We start from the raw sequence: 20,596 nt of genomic DNA, 5'->3' as shown, positions 1-20,596 counted from the left end.
GGAGAACTAAAAGCCAAAAGCTAAAGGCAGTTCTCCATTCCAGACTGTGTCTTAACTCTGAGACACACCACCAAGGATCCTGCCCCTCTCACCACTCCCATACCCTCCTCTGATCTGCCACCCAGCTTAATTTAAAACTATCTCCCATTGAGGGACTTAAGGTTTTCCAAAGTCCCAAATTGCCTTGCCTCAGCGTGTTTACACTTGACTACTCTCCTGTGGACCTCCCCTTTTCCAGCCCCCTCCACCATATATTTTTTTCACTTGTCTTTTATGTCTTACACGGTATCTCACTGTCTTCTTTATAGGATAGCGCTACTGACTCTGAAATTTCATGGACAGTGGCTTGGACTTCTTTTTCTTACCATCCCTGGTATTACCGTTGAGCTTTCCAAAGAGCAGATGTTCAACTAATGTTTGAGGAATAAAAAAGCTAGTGAACAAGAGGTCAAATTTATTAACTCTTTAATGCTTTCTACATTCTTGAATAAGCAAAGCAAATCTGGGTATATAACTTTTATTTTACAGAACAGAATAGAAGAAACAAGGAAATACAAGAGTTTACCACCTTTTACTTTTTTCTCTATTTCTTAATCCCAACTATTTTACTGCTGATTATTTCACATTTCTAAGGAAATGCCTATTTCCATGTCATGTTTTTTCATTCCAGATCAGTAAATAAGATGAAAGATTTCTCAATTTGTTTTAACAGATTTTTTAAAAAGCCTCTTAACTCTAAAGTTTCATGAACAACATTAAATATGTAACCAATATTATTCATACAGCTAGATTCTAAAGCTAATTAACGTTTTTATAAAATAAATAACATTTGAAAACTTTCAACAAAAACAAAAGATAAGTGTACAAGTTACTCATGTAGAACAGGAATACAGATATGATATGTACTATGGTCTCTCTAACACCGCCTGGGCCTCCCACTACTTAAAAGATTGAGTGTTCTCTTCAAAGTGAGGAAAGTGCTTCATACTTCTCTAAGGGTGAAGCTGCTGGAATTGACCCTGTAACGTGCACTGGCCGGGGCACTAGTAGGAGGCATAGCTGCAAATCTGCCTCGGACTCTCTCTTCTTCTTCTCACAAAGCTTCTTCATACAAAGATGGAAAGGAACTGGGGACAGTATCATGAATCTTGGCCAAAAACTCAAGGGCTCTCATCTTACCGGTTTCTGCATGGGCTCTGGGACCCCACAGAAATTCATACCACACAGGATTGCTGTTGAGTACCTGCTGGCGCTCCAGGTATCTTTCCTTTATGAAATCTTGGGTGATAAGCTTCTTGGGCTCCCCATAGAAATAGTGGTTCTTTCTGGCATCTATCCCCATTACCTTAAGCACCTGCAAGATATCTTCCTCAGTGGCACAGTTGCCCTTCATAAAGGTCACACACAGGATAGTCATCAGGAGGCCAGTCTTGGGCATGAGCTCCTCATCACTCAGCCTTGCATCACAGGAGCGATTCAATTTGTTGATAAGAGCATAGTAGTGCCTGGTTGGATCGACTTCCTTCACAACAATGCCAAAGGCCAGCACCATGAGCTCAGAGGCCTTCTTGAGGATCTCATGGAAGTGCGCCTTCTCCTTTTTGATGACATACTTTAGCATGTCATGCTTTGTTGTGGGCTCCTTCATGTTGTACTTGTGCAGCAGGAACTGCACCAACAACATTGCCTTCTGGTCTAGAGGGGTTGTGCTCAAAAGATCAGTGGTCGGTGGTGCCTGGGAGGTGCTTGTTTTTTCCTCATCTTGGCTCTCGGCACCTTCATCAAATTTTGTGCATGAAACACTTGCAGAAGTACTGGTAGTGGATGGGGCCCTCTGAGGGCCCGGAGATTTGCTACTTGGCCCAGTACCAGGGGAGCTCTGGCGATTAACACCATAAAGAGGAGGGGAGGAAGTGGAGGGCCTTTCTTCCTCCGAATCATGTCTCTCCTCTGAACAGCCTAGGCTGGCTTCCTCAGACTACGGGTCTCATCTTCCTGAGACCCTTGAGGTGGAAGTCAGAGGGTATCTCATGCTGATAGCTCTGCCCTGGGCCTCCCAGGAGTGAAAGTAGGGCTGGGGCTCAGCAGAAGCTGGGCTCCTTGCCTCTGGGGTAGGTTGTCCTGTCAGATTTCCACCTTGGGTGTTGCGGGAGGGGAGGAGTAGGGAGTTCTCCTGGCTTTTTCATTAAAGGTTTTGTGGGAAATACCAACTCTGTGAAAGCTCTGGGTCATTTCCATACTGAAAACCTTGAGAATGGGTTAAAGTCTCAGGCTAGATACATATGGGGAAGCTGCATCACAAAACAGCATCCCAGTTTTGGGTAGTTATTAAGCACAGCTTCTAGAATCATGCTGTTTCAGCCAACCCAAACTTTTGTGCTGTCATGATATTACCATATGGTACTGGCACACAGGGTCTGAGGTGCCATCTCAGATTGCACTATTCAGTGAAGCAGTATAAATTCATTGTCTCAAGGCACACTGGGAAGAAGCAAGGGCCACACTTCAAAATATTTCATCCAACTAATTCTGTCATCTGCTTCTATTTCTGGCTACGGACCCTGTTTCCACTTGAGGGTATGCCCCCACTTGTTTCCCACACATAAGTAATGGTTCAACCCAATCTTATTGTCCCTCAGGAATTTCTCATTTTTGCTTCTTTGCTGTTGTTGATACTGTTCTCTCATTCTTTCTATAGTTTCTCCAGGGTTGATTTTGGAAAATATTAGCCAAATTCTGGTTGCCATCTTGAATGCTACATGTAAGATAGTGTATTGGTCTGCTCAGGTTACCATGACAAAATAACATAGACTGTGTGGCTTAAACAACATAATTTTTTTTAACCTAGAAATTTATTTACCTCCAGGTTCTGGAGGCTAGAAGTCCAAGATTAAGGTGTCCTCAGGGTTGGTTTCTGCTGTGGATTCTCTTCTTGGATAGCAGACAGCTGTCTTCTTCTTGTGTCCTCACATGGATTCTTCTCTATGTCCTTGCAAAAAGAGAACTTTGGTTTCTCTGCCTTTTCTTAAAAAACATTCTTTTTGGATTAGGGCCCCACCCTTATGACCTCATTTAAACTTAATTATCTCCCTAAAGGTCCTATTTCCAAAAAATGTCACATTGGGCATTAGGGCTTCAACATATAAATTTTGAGGAGGATACATTCAGTCCACAGCTGGCAGTGAATCTGTAAATAATTTAAGGAGGATTGGCATCTTTATAATATTCTTTTCCCCATAAGTGAACACAGGGCACTGATCTATTTATTTGGGATTTTTATAGTTGCCTCCAAAAAGATGGTGTACATTTTTGTTAGGTTTCTTTTTAGGCAAATTTGGATATTTGCTGCTATTATGGTTGAGATATTTTTCTATTATTTGTTCTTATTACTTATTGATTTTGTATAGCAAGGCTCCTGAGTTTGCCATAGTGACACATACAACAGCTTTCTGAAGTCTGTTTGTTGAGTATTTTGTGCACTGGTTCCTGTGGATTTTCTAATTAGAAGAACATATTGTCACCATTTATTATCTCTGTCCTTTCAATATTCATACCTTTTATTTTAGTATTTTTATTGCTCTGGTTATGTATTTCAGTTCACTTTAAAACAGTAGAGATGCTACCATACATTTGTGTCCTGGTCCCCATTTTAATGGGGATGCTTTTAACATTTCTCATTCCTGTAAGCTTTTTGTAGATTTTAGGAAATGGAAATCCTATTTTAATGTTATTTTGCTTTTTTTTTTAACCATGAATCAGCGTTAAATATTTTTTTCCAAAGGCTTTTTCTGTACCCCAGGAAATGATCAAATGCCATTCTCCTCTAATCTATCAATGTAGATAAATCGCAATCAACCATTTTTTTTTAATGTTATATCATTTTTGCATTTCTTGGATACAATCTACTTATTCACTCTTACATTAAACATGTTATGAATGTATTTAGGATAGATGCCTATGTGTGAGTGAAACTGGCTCATGTGATCTCTTCTTGGGTTGTCCTTATTTAGTCTTTGTATTCAATAAAACTATACACCAAACAAAAGAACATGAAACAAAACAACATAAGCAATTATTACATGTTAAAAATGTTTAAATCCAAGTTAGACTTTAGATTAGTTAATCATATGATACCAATGTCATTTTCTGCATTTACATAATTGGAGTATTATTATGTAAGTTGATATCTTCAGAGGGAAGTGGGAGAAAGGTGCATAGTAACTCTCTGTACTAAGGTTGCAATTTCCACTAGTCTAAAATAATATCAAAATAAAGGGTTTAAGGATTTTTGGTTTTAGCACCAACATACAAAGGGCTTAGGAGTTATCTCTTTCATCTTTACAACAAGAAATAGCTGAAAAAATTGAAAACCAATGACTTTCCTTGGACCCAACAGAGAACTGAGGTCAAAGGAATCACAGAGCAACTTGCTACCCTGAAATCTGAAGAGACAGGCACATTCAAATAATTACAGTTGTTTGCTTACCTGGAGCAGAAGCTACTGAAAGCCGTAACAGTGGAACCAATTAGTTCATTAGTAATATTGACAAATTGCTATAGGCTGAATGCAGACTAGTGTGAGATTGCAAAAACATCTAGGAGTTGCTATCACAGAAGGGACCACACTAATGCAGCCTTTCCCTCCAGGAACTCCACCACTTTCTCACAATGAGGACCTGAGAGAAATCCTCTGGTGGTTCTGGCAGGGGGAAGGAGAAGAATAACCATTATATAATCTTTCCAGATCCTTCCATATTACAGACATCTATTCTCCAGAGTAACACAGAAGTCTTATCCCACCTAAAGGAATTAATTTCCACCCCACTATAGCTCCTTTCAGCCTTCCTGTCTTATTTAATAAAAAAAAAACATAGTCAACATGGGACAAGGATTAAAAAAAAAAATAGATTGGTAATGATGCAGCCAGGAAAAGAAGCAAAGGGCTGGAATGGGTGGGTGGGGTGTTATGCTCTTGGAAGAGGGACAGAAATGTTTGTGATCATTCCCCCTAAAAGCAGGATTACTAAAATACTAAGATTTAATTTTTAAAAAAATTGTAGAACACTTTCTTTTTCCCACATCCTACCACCACAGAAACAAGCCTCTAGTATAGTAACAGTGGATTACAGCTGAAATATCTGCATACAGCTGCTCTCTGAGGACCAATACAAAGAGAAACCCTAAAGCAAAGAGAGGATAAAAAAATCAAAGACACTAGAGGAATGTGAAGCCTCTAGTACCTGTACTATAACAAACATTAAACACAAGCCAACTCCTAACCATGTTAATATCAATCATCACACTAAAAACATATGTTCCCTAGTACCTAACACTGACATATGTCTGGCTTTCAACAAAAAATTGTAAAGCATACCAAAAAGCAAGGAAGAAAACAATCTAAAGAGACAAAGCAGGTATCAGAACCAGACTTGAACATGATACAGATGTTTAAATTATCAAACAAGAAAATTTAAATAGGTATGATTAGAATTTTGAGGGCTCTAATTGAAAAAACAGGTAACATGCAAGACCAAATAGGGATTATGTTGGCAGAGAGATGGAGACTATAGGAAAGAATCAAAACTAAATGCTAGCAATCAAAAACACAATAAGAGAAATGCAGAATGCTATTAACAGGTTTATTAGTTAACATGGCACAGCTGAAGAAATAATTACTAAACTTGAAAATCGGTTAGTAAAAACCTCACCAAATGAAACACAAAGGGGGAATAAAAAGAATTAAAAGTTAACAGGATATCCAAGAACCATGGGAAAATATAAAAAGGTATAAATACAGGTAATTAGAATGTCAGAAGGAAAATAAAGAAAGAATGGGGCAGAAAAAAATATTTGTCATGATAGTGTTGAAGGATTTTCTAACATTAGTGACAGACAACAAAGCATGGACGACCCAGTCAGCTCAGAGGACACCAAGCAAGATAAATAGCAACTCTAACAGATTATACCTAGGATATCATACTTTAACTGCAGAAAACAAAGACAGAAAAAATTATGAAGAAAGTGGACTGGAATTACTTTCCTACAGAAAACAAAGATTAAAATTATAGCAAAATTCTCATCAGAAGCCAGGCAAGCAAGAAGAGAATAACATGAAATCCTGAAATCCTTAAAGTGTTAAAAGAAATAAAAGTTCAAACCAAGAATTCTGTATCTAACATAATTATCTTTCAAAGGAGAAGAAAAAGTAAAGACTTTCTTAGACAGACAAAAGCTGGAGCAATTCATTGCCAGCATACCTGCTCTGCAAGATGTTAACTTCGTCATGCAGAAGGAAACTGATATAGGTCAGAAATGTGGATGAACATAAATGAGCATCAGAGAAGGGATAAATGGGGGTAAAATGAAATATTTATTTTTTGTCATTCTTAACTTTAAAAATTATTGCTTTAAATCATTAATAGTAGCAATGTATGGGCTGATTATAGCATATGGATAAGTGAAATGAATGACAACAATGTTACAAGGGATGGAGGGAGAAATTGGAAACATTGTTATAAGGAATGTATACTACATGTTAAACAGTGTAGTGTTATTTGAGTGTAGGCTTAAATTATTTAAAAATGTATATTGCAAACAGTAGGAAAACCACCGGAAAAATTTTAAGTATGAGGTGTTTATCAGGAGAAGAGATTAAATAAAGTCATATAAAATGCTCAAGTATAACCAGACAATGAAAAAAAAAAAAAAAAAGCAGATAGAAAAACACCCTAGATGCAACAGACAGAAAACAGTTATAAAAGAATAGATTTTAAGGCTGGGTGTGGTGGCTCACGCCTGTAATCCTAACACTTTGGAAGGCTGAGGCAGGCAGATCACTTGACCTCAGGAGTTTGAGACCAGCCTGGGAAACATGGTAAAACCCTATCTCTACAAAAAATAGAAAAATTAGCTGGGAGTGGTAGTTTGCACCTGTAGTCCCAGCTACTTGTGGGGCTAAGGCAGGAGAATAACTTGAGTCCAGGAAGCAGAGGTTGCAGTGGGCCAAGATCACATCACTACACTCCAGCCTGGGTGATAGAGTGAGACCCTTTTAATACAACTATATTAATAATCACTTTAAATGTGAATGCTCTAAACACAATAGCTAAAAGGAAAAATATGTCAGATTGTATACAAAAATATAAAAGATTCAACCATATGCTGTTGATAAATCTACTTTGTATATTCACACTCAGGTTAAAAGAAAAGGGGTAAGGAATTTTTAGGGCAGTGAAACTATTCTGTATGATACGTTAATGGTGGATACATGACATTATGCATTTGTTAAAACCTGTAGGACTGTACAACACAAATAATGGATCCTAATGTAAATGATGGACTTTCGTTAATAATAATAATAATCTATCAATATTCATTCATTAATTATATCAAATGTGCCACACTAATGCAAGGTGTCAATAATAGGAAAAACTGTGTGTGACAGGGGAAGGGGTAAATAAATGGAAACCATATTTCTGGCTCAGTTTTTCTGTAAACCTAAAACTGCTCTAACTGTAAAATGTATAAGTTTTTAAAAAGCAAAGAAAATTCACATATATGTAAATAACCAGCTTACAGTATTTGAACTAAACTTGTACTATAATTGAACTAAAACACATTGGATTCACTAATTCCTTGTCTTATTTTTAGCACAGAGTCCCTGTACAATGGTTATCGCCCACAACCTAACAGCTCCAGATCATCTGCCACACCTTCCTTGTCCAACATTCAAGGGTTACCTTAGAACACCCAAGATCAGGCCAACAATTTAGAGGTGATGACTAGTGACATCTATTTAATGTTCCACAATGCTATCTCCTTCAAGAAAGTATCCAATGACCTCCTCACTTCAAAAAAGGGTCACCTGTAGAAAAGGAAGGGGTTTTGAGATGATGTGATAGATTATGTTGTTAACAACATCTCTCTCAACTGGCCAGTAGGTTCCCTTTATTCTCAGCTGACTTGAGTCTCAGAATGCTCAAGACCAAGGTGCAGGGAAGAAAAGGACAAGCCAGGAAATATACCAAGCTGAACATAAAACACAGCAAACTTGTCCCTTTAGCCAATGCATGGTACAGTCAGCCAGATGACTTTCTTTGATGTTGAAATTAACCTGCTAGGCAAATATGGTAGGTAGTTGGAAATGGGTCTTCAATTGTAGTCATTTCCAGCTAGATCTTTAATGTTTTTGGATTAAGCAGTTAAGTTCTGTTGCTTATCCGGCTGTCAAGAAAAGAATGACAGACTTGTCATTCTGTTGCTACTGTTACTGTATGACTCTAATAAATAGAAAAACATTCATGTAGGCTATGGTATGAATTGATGTCTGTTCCACTGTTGTTCATGGTTTGTCTTGTAATGCATGCTTGTGAAACTTGATTTTAGCTTTAAAAAAATTTCTCATGTAGGAATACTACTTTGAAATTCAATAAAATATATTTTACAGTAAGTCAGTTTAAAAAAAGTAAGGGGATGGAGACAGACATACCATAACAACACTAATCAAATAAAAGCTAAAATAGCTACACAAATTTTAGACAAAACAGATTTCAAAACAAGGGAAATTATCAGGGACAAAGAGGGAAATTATGTAATGATAAAGGGGTCAGTTCCCCAAAAGGACACACTAAGTCTAAATGTGCATGCATCTAACAGAGCATCAAAATACATGGAGCAAAAATTGATTGAAGTAAAAAGATATAGTATTACAGTATATTTAATACATTTTCAGTAATTTATAGACAGCAGACAGAAAATCAGCAAGGATATAGATGACATAAAGAGTACTAATAACCAACTTGACTTAACTGACATGATAGAGTATTCCAACCAACAGCAACAGAATACACATTATTCTCAAGCTCACCTGTGACATTCACCAAGTAGACCACATTCTAGGCCATAAAACACACAGTAACAACTTTTGAAAAAATATATAAATTGCACAAAGTATGTTCTCAGATAACAGTATAATTATATCAGAAATCAATAACAGAAAGATAGCTGGAAAGTTCCCAAATATTTGTAAATTAAACAACGCACTTCTCCACAACTCAAAGGTCAAAGGAGTTTCAAAAGGAATTTAAAAATATTTTGAACTAAATAAAAATGAAAATCCAAATAACCAAATATTGTGGATTGCTGCTAACGTAGTTTTTAAGAGAAATTTAGAAGATCAAATTCATGTATCAGAAAAGAAGAGATATCTAAAGTAAATAACCTAAGCTTCTACCATAGGAAACCATAAAAAAGAGAAGCAAATGAAAAACAAATAGAAGAAAGGGGATAACTTTTAAAAGAAGTAGAAGTAAAAGAAATAAAAATACAGATCAGAAATAAAACAAGAAAACAATAGAGAAAAGCAATAACATCATCAAAATAATCAAATAAACTATTGGCCTCTAGCCAGGATGATCAAGAAAGAGAGAGAAGACATAAACTACCAATATCAGGAATAAAAGGGGGTCATCACAACTCACAACTGATCTTATAAACATTGAAAAAGTAATAATGGAATACTACAAACAACTCTGCTTACGTATTTGATAACTTAGATGAAATGGGTCAATCCCTTGAAAGACACAAACTACCCAAATTCACATGGGTTGAAATAAATAACCTGAACAGTATTGTATCTATTCAAGATATTTAATCCGTAGTTTAAAACTTTCTTTAAAAAGAATCAACAGATGCAGATGGTTTTCTTGGATGAATTCTACCAAGCATTTAAGGAAGAGAAAGTACCAATAATCCACAATATCTTCTAGTAAATACAAGAGACAAAATTCTCAGTTCTTTTTATGAGGCTATCATCACTCTAATACCAAAGCCAAATAAATACATTACTAGAAAAATAACAATACTCCAATATCACTCATGAATATAAAAATATCTTTCATAAAATATTAGGAAATAGAATACAGAAATAAAGAATGAAACACATCATGACCAAGAAGGGCTCATTCCAGAATGCAAGACTGAGTCCATATTTGTAAATCAATCAATGTAATTCATATTAACAGATTGAATATAAAATAAATGTAATTACATCAATAGATGCAAAACAATAATTTGAAAAATTTAATACCAATTTATACTTAACACATCTAAAAATTAATAATAGAAGGGAACTCCCTTAATTTGATAAAGGGTATATAAGAGAACTTATCACTAACACTATACCTAATGATGAGAAAATGAATATTTTCCACCTAAGATTGGGAATGAGATGAGGTTGATTTTTCATTATTCCTATTCAATATAATAATAGAAGCTCTATTTAGCATAAGACAAGCAAAATAAGTAAATAAAAATTATACATATAGGAGAAGGATAAATAAAAATTGTCTTTTTTGCAGAGGAAATGATTGTCTATGTAGAAAACCCAAAGAATCTAAAAAAAACCCTTTCTGAAACAAGTAATTATAATCACTTTACCATTTACCAACAATAAAGAATTGGAATCAGAAATTAAAAAGCAAAAATACTTACAATGACACAAAAATACTTAGGTATAAGTCTAATAAGATATGTACGGAATCCATATGCAGAAAACTACAAAACTCTGATTAAGGGAGATTTAAATAAATGGAGCAGTACTTTCTGTTCCTGGAATGGAAGACTCACTATTGTTAAGATGTCAATTATTTCTAACTTGATTTATAGACTCAATGCAATTCCAATGAAAATCTCAGCAAGTTTTTTGTAGACAGCGACATACTAACTCTGATATGGTGTAACAAAGATCTTAGAATAGCCAACACAATACTGAATAAGAACAAAGTTTGAGGACTCATACTATGTGATTTAAAGGCTTAATATAAATCTATAGTAATCAAGACAGTATAGTGTTAGTGAAAGAAAGAACAAATAGAATGGAGAATAGGATGCCCAGAAATAGGGTCACACAAATACAGCAAACTGATTTTTCACAAAGGTGCAAAGGAAAATAAATGGAAAATGATCATTTTTTTTCTCAGCAAATAGTGCTAGAACAGTTGGATATTCATATGGAAAAAATTTAACTTAGACACTAAACTGAGACCTTACATAAAAAATTAACTCAAAGTGGATTATAGTCCTAAAACAAAAAGCAAAACTATAAAACTTCTAGAAGAAAACATAGGAGAAAATCTATATGACTTTGGGTTTGGGAATGAGTTTTATTAATATATACAATACCAAAAGCATAATTAATAAAAGAAAAAAACACTGATAACTTGAACTCTATTAACATTAAAAAATTTTGCTTCATGAAAGACACTGTTAAGGGAATAAAAAGACAATACTGGGAGGAAATACTTGCAAATCACATAACTGATAAATGATTGGTATCCAGAATGCATAAAGAACTCTAAAACTTCAAAAATAATGAAACAAGCAACCAGTAGTGGGTTGAATGGTGATTTCAAACAGATATGTCTATCTCCTAACTCCTGGAACTTGTGAAAGTGATCTTCTTTGGAAAGTTTGCAACTGTAATTAGGTTAAGGATCTCAAGAAGACATTGTTTTTGATTTAGGTTGGACCATAAATCCAATGACAAGTGTCGTAGAAGAAAGGTCAAAGGAGATTTGAAACACAGACACACAGAAGGGAAGGCTATATGAAGATAAAGACAGATTGAAGTGATTGGTTTATAAGCCAGGAATGTGAAGAATTGCTGGGTAGCCATCAGAAGGTAGGAGAAAGGCATTAAATGGATTCTTTCTGAGAGCCTCCAGAAAGAATAAACATTTCTGACACCTTGATTTCAGACTTCCGGCCTCTGCATCTGTGGGAGAATAGATTTATTTCGTTGTAAGTCACTCAGTTTGTTATAGTTGTCCTAGGATATTGATACACAACCTTATTTTTTAAATAGGTAAAATATGTGAAAACATATTTCACAAAAGATTTTTCTATGGCAAACAGGTGTATGAAAGGATTCACAACATAAGTTTTCATTAAGGAAATACAAACTAAGACAATTATTTACTATACTAGTACACACATATTAGCAGGGCTAAAATATCATCTACGGGTGAGGATGATACTAGATCTTTCACACAATAATAGTAGGGATGCAAAATGGTGCAGCCACTTTGGAAACAGTTTGGCAATTTCTTATAAAATTAAACAGTCTTACACGGTCTGGCTGACCAAACATGTGAAAACTTAACATCAACACAAATAATTGCACAAAAATGTTTTTATCAGCATTATTCATAATTACCAGAACCCAAGATATCCTTCATAGGTGAATGAATAAACTGTGATACATGCATACAATGGAATACTATTCAGCAATAAAAAGCAAACAACTATAAATCCATACAATAACATAGATGAATCTTAAATGCATATTGGTAAGCGAAAGGAGCCAATCTGAAACTACTACATGTTGTAAGTTTTATGTGACATTCTAGGAAGACACAACTACAGAGACAATAACAGGTTCAGTAGCTTTCAAGGTATTGTGGGGAGTGGTTGAATAGATGAAGTACAGGGAATCTTTTATGATAGTGAAACTATTCTGTATGATACTGTAATGATGGATATGAGACGGATTGCATTTTTCAAAGCCTATGGAACATTATAATACAAAGAGTGAAAATTAATGTATACAAATAAAAATCAATTCAAAAATCTGGGTATATGAGCGTGGAATGCAGACTGCAACAAAAGAATCTAGCTGTATTAAAAGTGTATAAAATGATGTCACTGAAAATAATAGGGAAAAAGAAGTGCTGACCTAAGTAACTTTGAAAATGAGTGGAGACTGTAAGACTAAAGAAAAAGAAAGGAACTGTACAAAGACATTATAATTGTTTCTCACAAGGCCAACAATCTGAAATCAATATTCTAGTACTATATAAATAATTATGTATACAGATGCTGGACAGTGGGAGCCAATTTTGTTATGGAGGTAAGTAGAGGGGATGGCTAAAATGAATTATGTGATACTAGAATAGAGCTAGAAACATCAGTAAGAGTAATGTTCAGCTTAATATAGGTACAGATGGATAAATATCGAAATAATTACAGATCTATGTTCATATACGTTTAGTATACAGAATTTTTCCAATATCTAGCTGCTAAGAAGGCTTAGAAGTAAGACTGTAGTACCAATGAAACAGTTTGATCTAATAAAGTAACCTAATACTGGATTATAACCTGGAGTATAAGTTAAAAATCCACAAGTTCATACTGATACAAATAAATGATTGAATGAATAAGTAAATCAAGGAGAATATGCAATTTTTTTTTTTTTTTTGAGACAAAGTCTTGCTCTGTCGTCAGGCTGGACTGCAGTGGTGCGATCTCAGTTCACTGCAACCTCCGCCTCCTGGGTTCAAGCGATTCTCCTGTCTCAGCCTCCCAAGTAGCTGGGAATACAGGCGCGTGCCACCACACCCAACTGATTTGTGTATTTTTAGTAGAGATGGGGTTTCACCATGTTGGCCAGGATGGTCTTGATCTCTTTACCTCGTGATCTGCCCCCCTCAGCATCCCAAAGTACTGGGATTACAGGTGTGAGCCACCTCACCTGCCCGCAAATCTTTTATAAAGAATTCCAGATAATTTGTGTGGATATTCCACCCTCAACGACAATAGGGGAAAGTGAATACTAAGTGTAAGAGAACTCTGTCTTATCTTTGCAACTTTTCTCTAAATAGTGCAGCACAGCAACATAGCACAAGTATACATATGTAACAAACCTGCACGTTATGCACATGTACCCTAGAACTTAAAGTATAATAATAATTAAAAAAAATAAATAAATAAAAGGAACTCAAAAAAAAATTTAATTTTATTTTAAAGAAAGGGTTTAAACATTGCATGAATATTGCAACTTGTGGCACGTTTAACTAGTGTTCACCAGTGCCCAGTTCTTCCACTCTGCCCCCTCTCCTTGGGGGCCTCCCACGACTGACAGCAGGGGCAGAGTTCTGTGGAGTTTCCTGTTCTGACGTGGGAAGTTCCTTCGGACCTTACCCAGAATCCTTACCTTAACATGTGGCAGAGCCTGGACGCCTCCATTTGCTGACTCTCAGCTCCCAGAGTCCTCACTGAGGGAATTCAAAAGGTGCTAAATCAAGTGATCCCTGTCTGGGGTCTAACAGGGCTGAAATCAGGGGTTGGACTCTGTGGGAGTCCCTCCAATTTGTGGTGGGTGATTCCCTCAAACTTCACACAGAGTACTTATCTTGCCTAGAACAGGGCCTGGACTCCTCCATCTGCTGACCTAATGCCTCCTCACACATATCAAAGCCTTCACTGCCCTGAAGTGTCAGAGGCAAGGCAGAAGAAACGAGAAACTATTTCCTGTGTCCCCTGCTTAGTGCCTCCCAGGGCTGACGGAAGGGGTGGTCCTCTAAGCTGACCCCCTCTGTTCTAGACGAGGAAGTACCTGTAGTACTCCGGTTTTGAAAGAACTACTGGACAGTGCTGTGGTCTCTCTGCTGAATTGAATCAGCCAGCCTTAGACAAAGGCTAACTCCCTGTCCTTCTCTTCATTGCCATCTCCCAACTCCCAATTGCAACAGGGTTTAGTTAAGGGGTCCCTGTACCTAACAATCATGCCTGGAGCTCCTGAGGCTGATGCCAGGGGCTCAGGGATGGGGGGGTTTGGGGGGGCCTGTGGGTGGGGCAGTATGTTCCAGTGTTAAGTGGTTCCTACAGACCTTCTTCAGGGTCCTCATGTTTATTTCTGCTGAGGCTTTGAATTCTTCTCTTTGCTGACCTGAAGCTGATACCCTGGCCCAATGCTTTCACTTTACAGTAAAAGGTAATAAAATTTACTACAGATCTTTTGAAAATGTTGAGAACGCCTGGTACAGATGTTTTTTACATTTTAATTCAATCAACTCAACAGAACTCTGCCCCTGCTGTCAGCTGTGGGAGGCCCCCAAGCAGAGGGGGCTGAGTGGGAGAACTGGGCACTGGTGAACACACATATCACCATCACCCCCAGTCAATTTGACGATAAACTGCATCATCTGCAGTAATTCCCCACCCATCCTGCAAGATGTTTATGCCTGGGGCCAGCCTCCTACCCTAGGCAGTATCTGGTGGCAACACAGACCCCTTAACGGAGCCACAGGACATTTACCCTGTGGCAGCAAATAACTCAGGAACCAAGGGAGACAGTCAGAGGTAGGGAGAGCATCAAGATCTTTTTCTCAAGACATATCCATATTGAAACCTTTATTTGCAGAGTCACTGAGGTACTTAGCCTCAGGGAATTCCCCCTCCAATTTTCCACTGCTTGCAGCTACACTCTCTCTCCCATTATTCTGGTACTCCCTGGCCTGTTTCAACTGTCATCATTTGCCATCTTTCCCATACACATAGCACCAACCTCAATGGTGAAAGGGCACTATGTACAAGAGAAGAAATGCCCTTCTTCAGCAGGAATCAAGACAGCTCACGGCTGCAGTACAATGGCAAAGAAGTACAGCCCACCAGAATAGTGAAGAGCTCTCCCAGTTTCCATCAAAAACATTATTCAGTGACACAGGGGAGCTAGCTATACTTTGCCCGGCAGTGAGTAGGGAGATTCTAAGTTAAGGTAAGGTATCAGGCATGCCTGTGGTGATGTTCCGCAATAGATCTTCCCACTCAGATCACTCAGATCACTCTACAACTTCAGATGGGTAAAAATGATTCAGAAATTCCTCAAACTGCTCGTGTGAGTTGTTCAGGACCCTCCAAGATTCCACACCTTTTCTTTTTCTGATTCGTTCTCAACGAAATGCTGAACTCTGCATACAGATCCTTGACTGTCAGTCTGCCCTAGGCTCCCTGAACTTGGTTTAGCATGTGGTCTCTCCCATGGACTCTGGAAATTATTGTCTCCCTCCTGATGTTTCTCACTTACTGAAAGTGCTCTCTCTGGACAATTTCCTGGGACTTAGTCATTCTGACCAAAACTGTGCTTCTCAAAGTAAAAGGAAATTTTCATTGACATTTCAGAATTTTAAAGCATGCCCAGAGGTATCCTGGTACAGAAGACATCACTGCAGAAACCCTGCTTTGTAAAGATAGGGGGTTGAATTAATTTTGGATTACCATAATTAGAAAACACGGAAATACAAAATAACAGTGAGAACGTATTTTCACCCAAGAGAATGAATAAATTTAAAATTGATCAAGTAAAATTCCTGTGAGAGTATAAGATATTCACATACATTAATACGTGAGAATATAAATTGGTATAGCATTATCAGAATGGAATTTCAGCAATATTCGTAAAAGCTTACAATCATCACACTATTTCCACTTTAATTCAATTCTCAGTTTTCCATGTCTTTCCTACAAGAAAACACCCACATTTGCCCAATAATTTATGTTCAGTGATGTTGATATCAATGATATTAGTCATAGCAAAAAATGGAAGACAACTTACATGTCCATCAGGAGGAGAATTTTTAAATCAATTATGACACATACATATTTTAGAATTCTAGGAAGTAGTTAAAAGAATGAGACATGTCTATAGGTGCTCTCACAGAATGACTCAGCATTTATTTCATTAAGTGACAAGTGCAAGAGGCAAAAGAATATGTACCTCATTGTCCAGGTATATTAAAAACATACAATGTATTTTTCTGGTATATCTATTTAAGGAAAAGCCCAAAATATATTTTAAAATAATATGCACAAGAACTTGAATTGTGGTTATTTCTGAGGAGGGTTGAATTTTGGAGGAATGAAGTAAGGAAAGGGGTTGTGATTTGTCCATATTGTCAGATTTTTTTGCATCATGAATGTATGCACTATTATTTTTGTAATTAAAATGTTTCAATAAGACAAAATAGAAATAGTATCTGTGTATTGTTCATATACGGAACTGCAAAAGGATTTAATGGAAGAAGCCTAAAATCTGAAAGGCGTAGCACAACAAAAGTTTTTGTCTCATGCACTTAAAATCTGATGTGGGTTAACAGGGGGGCTCCACTGTTAGGCAACCCCGGGATGCAGGCTGTTTTTATTGTCCTTTCACCAATGCACTACAATGTAGCAGCACTGTTTCTTTTTATATGTCAGTTGCAAGGGTAGTCAAATAACTCTTCTTAATTATAAGTGAACTTGGAATGTAGTCTTCCCCTCCCAGGAAGGACAGCACTTGCAAACTTTCCATAAACTTTCCATAAACAGTTACACAGGGGGTGATCAGCGAGGTGTAATTTTCACAATTTGTATAAAAGTCTTCTTCATTCATGGAGAAGTTTCTGAGAAGGTCAAAATTGCCCTGCAACTGGCTAAGTTTTTCTACTGCCTACTATGTAATAGATGTTTTCATCTATTACACTATTACGTTAACTTTCTTTTTTCTTTTCTTTTCTGTTTTTTTGAGACATAGTCTTGCTCTGTTGCCCAGGCTGGAGTGCAGTGGCCTGATCTCGGCTCACTACAACCTCTGCCTCCCAGATTCGAGCGATTCTCTTCCCTCATCCTCCCAAGTAGCTGGGATTACAGGCACACAGCATCACACCCAGTTAATTTATGTATTTTTAGTAGAGGCAGGGTTTCTCCATGTTGTCCAGGCTGGTCTCGAACTCCTGACCTCAGGTGATCCGCCTGCCTCGTCTTCCCAAAGTGCTGGGATTAAAGGTGTTAGCCACCGTGCCCCGCCACAATTACGCTAACTTTCTAATGGACTCTTTAAGAATTGCCGGCAACTATGGTTTACCCTTCTTTATTCAATAGCACCATTCTCCACTTACAATAGTCGCAGTATACCGAGCATTTCTTTCTTCCTTTCACTACCTGATCAAAATCATAATTTCTGAGTGTCTTCTATCAATCACTTGATGAATATGCCTGAACACTTACACAGGTGTCTTTACACACAATGAAAACCAAGATTTTCCCTTGGGGTGGATGCAGACAAGAGTTAGCTGAAACGTGAAGATTATTTTTACATTTCTCATAAACTCTAGAAGGCTAGGGAAACATTTTCTTTTTTTTTTTTTGAGACAGAGTCTCGCTCTGTCGCCCAGGCTGGAGTGCAGTGGCCAGATCTCAGCTCACTGCAAGCTCCGCCTCCCGGGTTCACGCCATTCTCCTGCCTCAGCCTCCCGAGTAGCTGGGACTACAGGCGCCCGCCACCTCGCCCGGCTAGTTTTTTGTATTTTTTTAGTAGAGACGGGGTTTCACCGTGTTAGCCAGGATGGTCTCGATCTCCTGACCTCGTGATCCACCCGTCTCGGCCTCCCAAAGTGCTGGGATTACAGGCTTGAGCCACCGCGCCCGGCCACATTTTCTACAGTGTTGGCAGACTGAATAATTGCTACAAAAGTATATACATGCACTTATCCCTGAAAACCATGTGTATGTCATGCTACGTGGCCAAAGGCATTTTGCAGATCTATTAAAATTATGAAACCACTTTTTATTTTATTTTTTAACTTTTATTTTAAGTTCAGGGATATAAGTGCAGATTTGTTACATAGGTAAACTTGTGTCAAGGGGGTTTGTTGTACAGATTATTTCATCACCCAGGTATTAAGTCTAGTACCCATTAATTACTTTTCCTGATCCTCTCCCTCCTCCCACCCTCCACTCTCCAAAGGCCCCAGTGTGTATTGTTCTTCTTTATGTGTCCATGTGTTCTTATCATTTAGCTCCCACTTGTGAGAACATGTGGCATTTGGTTTTGTTCCTGTGTTACTTGGCTAAGGATAATGACCTCCAACTCCACCCATGTCCCTGCAAAGGATATTATCTCATTCTTTTTCATGGCTGCATAGTATTCCATGGTGTATATGTACCACATTTTCTTTATCCAGTCTATCATTGATGGGCATTTAGGTTGATTCCATGTCTTTATTTTTGTGAATAGTGCTGCAATGAACATATACGTGCATGTGTCTTTATAATAGAATGATTTATATTCCTTTGGGAAACCACTATTAAATTAGGTAGATTATATTGAATTATCAAGGTGGGCTCAATCTAATGACATGGGCTCTTACACACAGAGGATGTTCTCCGGATAGAAGTAGAAAAGAGATACAGCAGAGGAGGAAGTTAGAAAGATTGCAAGTGTAGTAAGGATTCAACCTGCAATTGCTGACACAAGATAAATGCAAAGACTAGAGAAAGGTCTCAAGAAATTATGGTTGCTACAGACGAATGCAGTCAGAAAATAGGGCCTTTGTCTTACAAGTGCAGAAAATTGAAATATGCCAACAACCTGAATGAGTTCTAAAGGGGGTTCATCCCAGAACCTTACAATAAGAGTACAGGCTCTGAGAATTTGGTATGGGCCTTGTGAAACCCAGAGCAGAGAAACCAGCAGAGCCAACCAGGATTTCTCACCCAGAGATGTGACATAATAAATGTATGTTGTTGTAAAATGCTAAATTTGCAGTAATTTGTTACTGCATTGAGAGACATCTACCACAACTTCCTGGAAGGACTACAGGGTTTGTTAGAGTCCAATCTTTTTAGATGGTTGCTAGACAGTGACTTCCTTGATCCTTCCTCATTTACCACTTCTATGGGGGGGGTTTTGGGTTTTGGCCACTTAGTTAAGCTCATTCATCAGTGACTAGTCTCAAAGAGGTCACCAGATTAAATTATCCTGTCTTTCTCATCCAATTTTCTGTTTAAAATCTTTAGCTTCAGAGTTGTATGCCAAGAACTAGCAGATTCTGTTTCAAATCTGACTCAACTCACAAGCAAATTCAGAAAAAATTTTGGTTGGAGTGGAAGCACCCAGAACAGATAAGCAGGTACATAACGTTCACTGCCTAAGTAAACAATTACATGGAAGGAGCTGTTGTTATCAGAGAAGTTGCAAGCTGAGTGATGTGGCAAACAGAGGACATCTGCAGGGAGTTGGAGTGCTCTAAGTCAGGAGAAAGGAAGGAAGGTTATTCTGGGTTTTCTTTCCCATAGGGAGCAGGGTGCAGCCTTCATGGAAGGAAGCAGGGAAGAGCTGGACAGCAGGTAAGGATCCAGATTTGGGCACAAGGACTCACAGGGGCTGACTCAAGGAAAGAACAGTGTAATTTGGGAAGTGCTGGATCTGGTCCCATGTGCCAGCACCTGGGCAAAATCAGCTCCCAAAGAACTCTAGAGCTAGGGGTGGATGGGCCCTATGAAATGAGGCCCACAGGCAGTCCCCAAAAGGTATTCAATTCTCGTTTTCTCCATTATTTATTACATCTGGATTTAGTACATTGACCCTAGGTTCCTTGTTTTCATTGCCCAGAGACACAGTGCAGTAGTGAGAAGAGAAACGAATTAAGAGACACAAGTCAGCTTAGTCAAGGAGGAGAGGGAACAATGTGGATTCTAGACTAATTCAGAATAGGGGTGTAGTCCCAGTATTATCACTTACAAGTCAGGGAAACTCAGGAAAACTGCAGAGTTCTATGAGCCTCTTCATCTGTGAAGCTGGTTTGATAAACAGTCCTCTTGCTCCCTGGCTCACGTATTTGGCATCTCAGTATACCCTACTGTAAAGTAGGAATGTTGGGCCAGGCGCGGTGGCTCACACCTGTAATCCTAGCACTTTGGGAGGCTGAGGCGGGCGGACCACGAGGTCAGGAGATCGAGACCATCCTGGCTAACACGGTGAAACCCCGTCTCTACTAAAAAT

At 37.9% G+C, this 20,596-nt stretch overlaps 1 protein-coding gene across 1 annotated transcript in view; it reads right to left on the bottom strand.

Annotated features, from left to right (window-relative positions):
* Window positions 1–982: 982 nt before the first annotated feature.
* The window catches only part of LOC112615153 (melanoma-associated antigen B10-like), a 31,792-nt gene continuing 12,178 nt past the window's right edge, over window positions 983–20,596 (bottom strand). Inside the window, 2 exon segments of the mRNA XM_025371833.1 lie at window positions 983–1,776; window positions 1,879–1,950. Coding sequence (XP_025227618.1) covers window positions 983–1,776; window positions 1,879–1,950 — 866 coding nt within the window.

This window comes from Theropithecus gelada, chromosome X, assembly GCF_003255815.1.
Source record: "Theropithecus gelada isolate Dixy chromosome X, Tgel_1.0, whole genome shotgun sequence".
In the NCBI taxonomy this organism is placed as follows: domain Eukaryota; kingdom Metazoa; phylum Chordata; class Mammalia; order Primates; family Cercopithecidae; genus Theropithecus; species Theropithecus gelada.
This window is presented reverse-complemented; position numbering and strand designations above follow the sequence as displayed.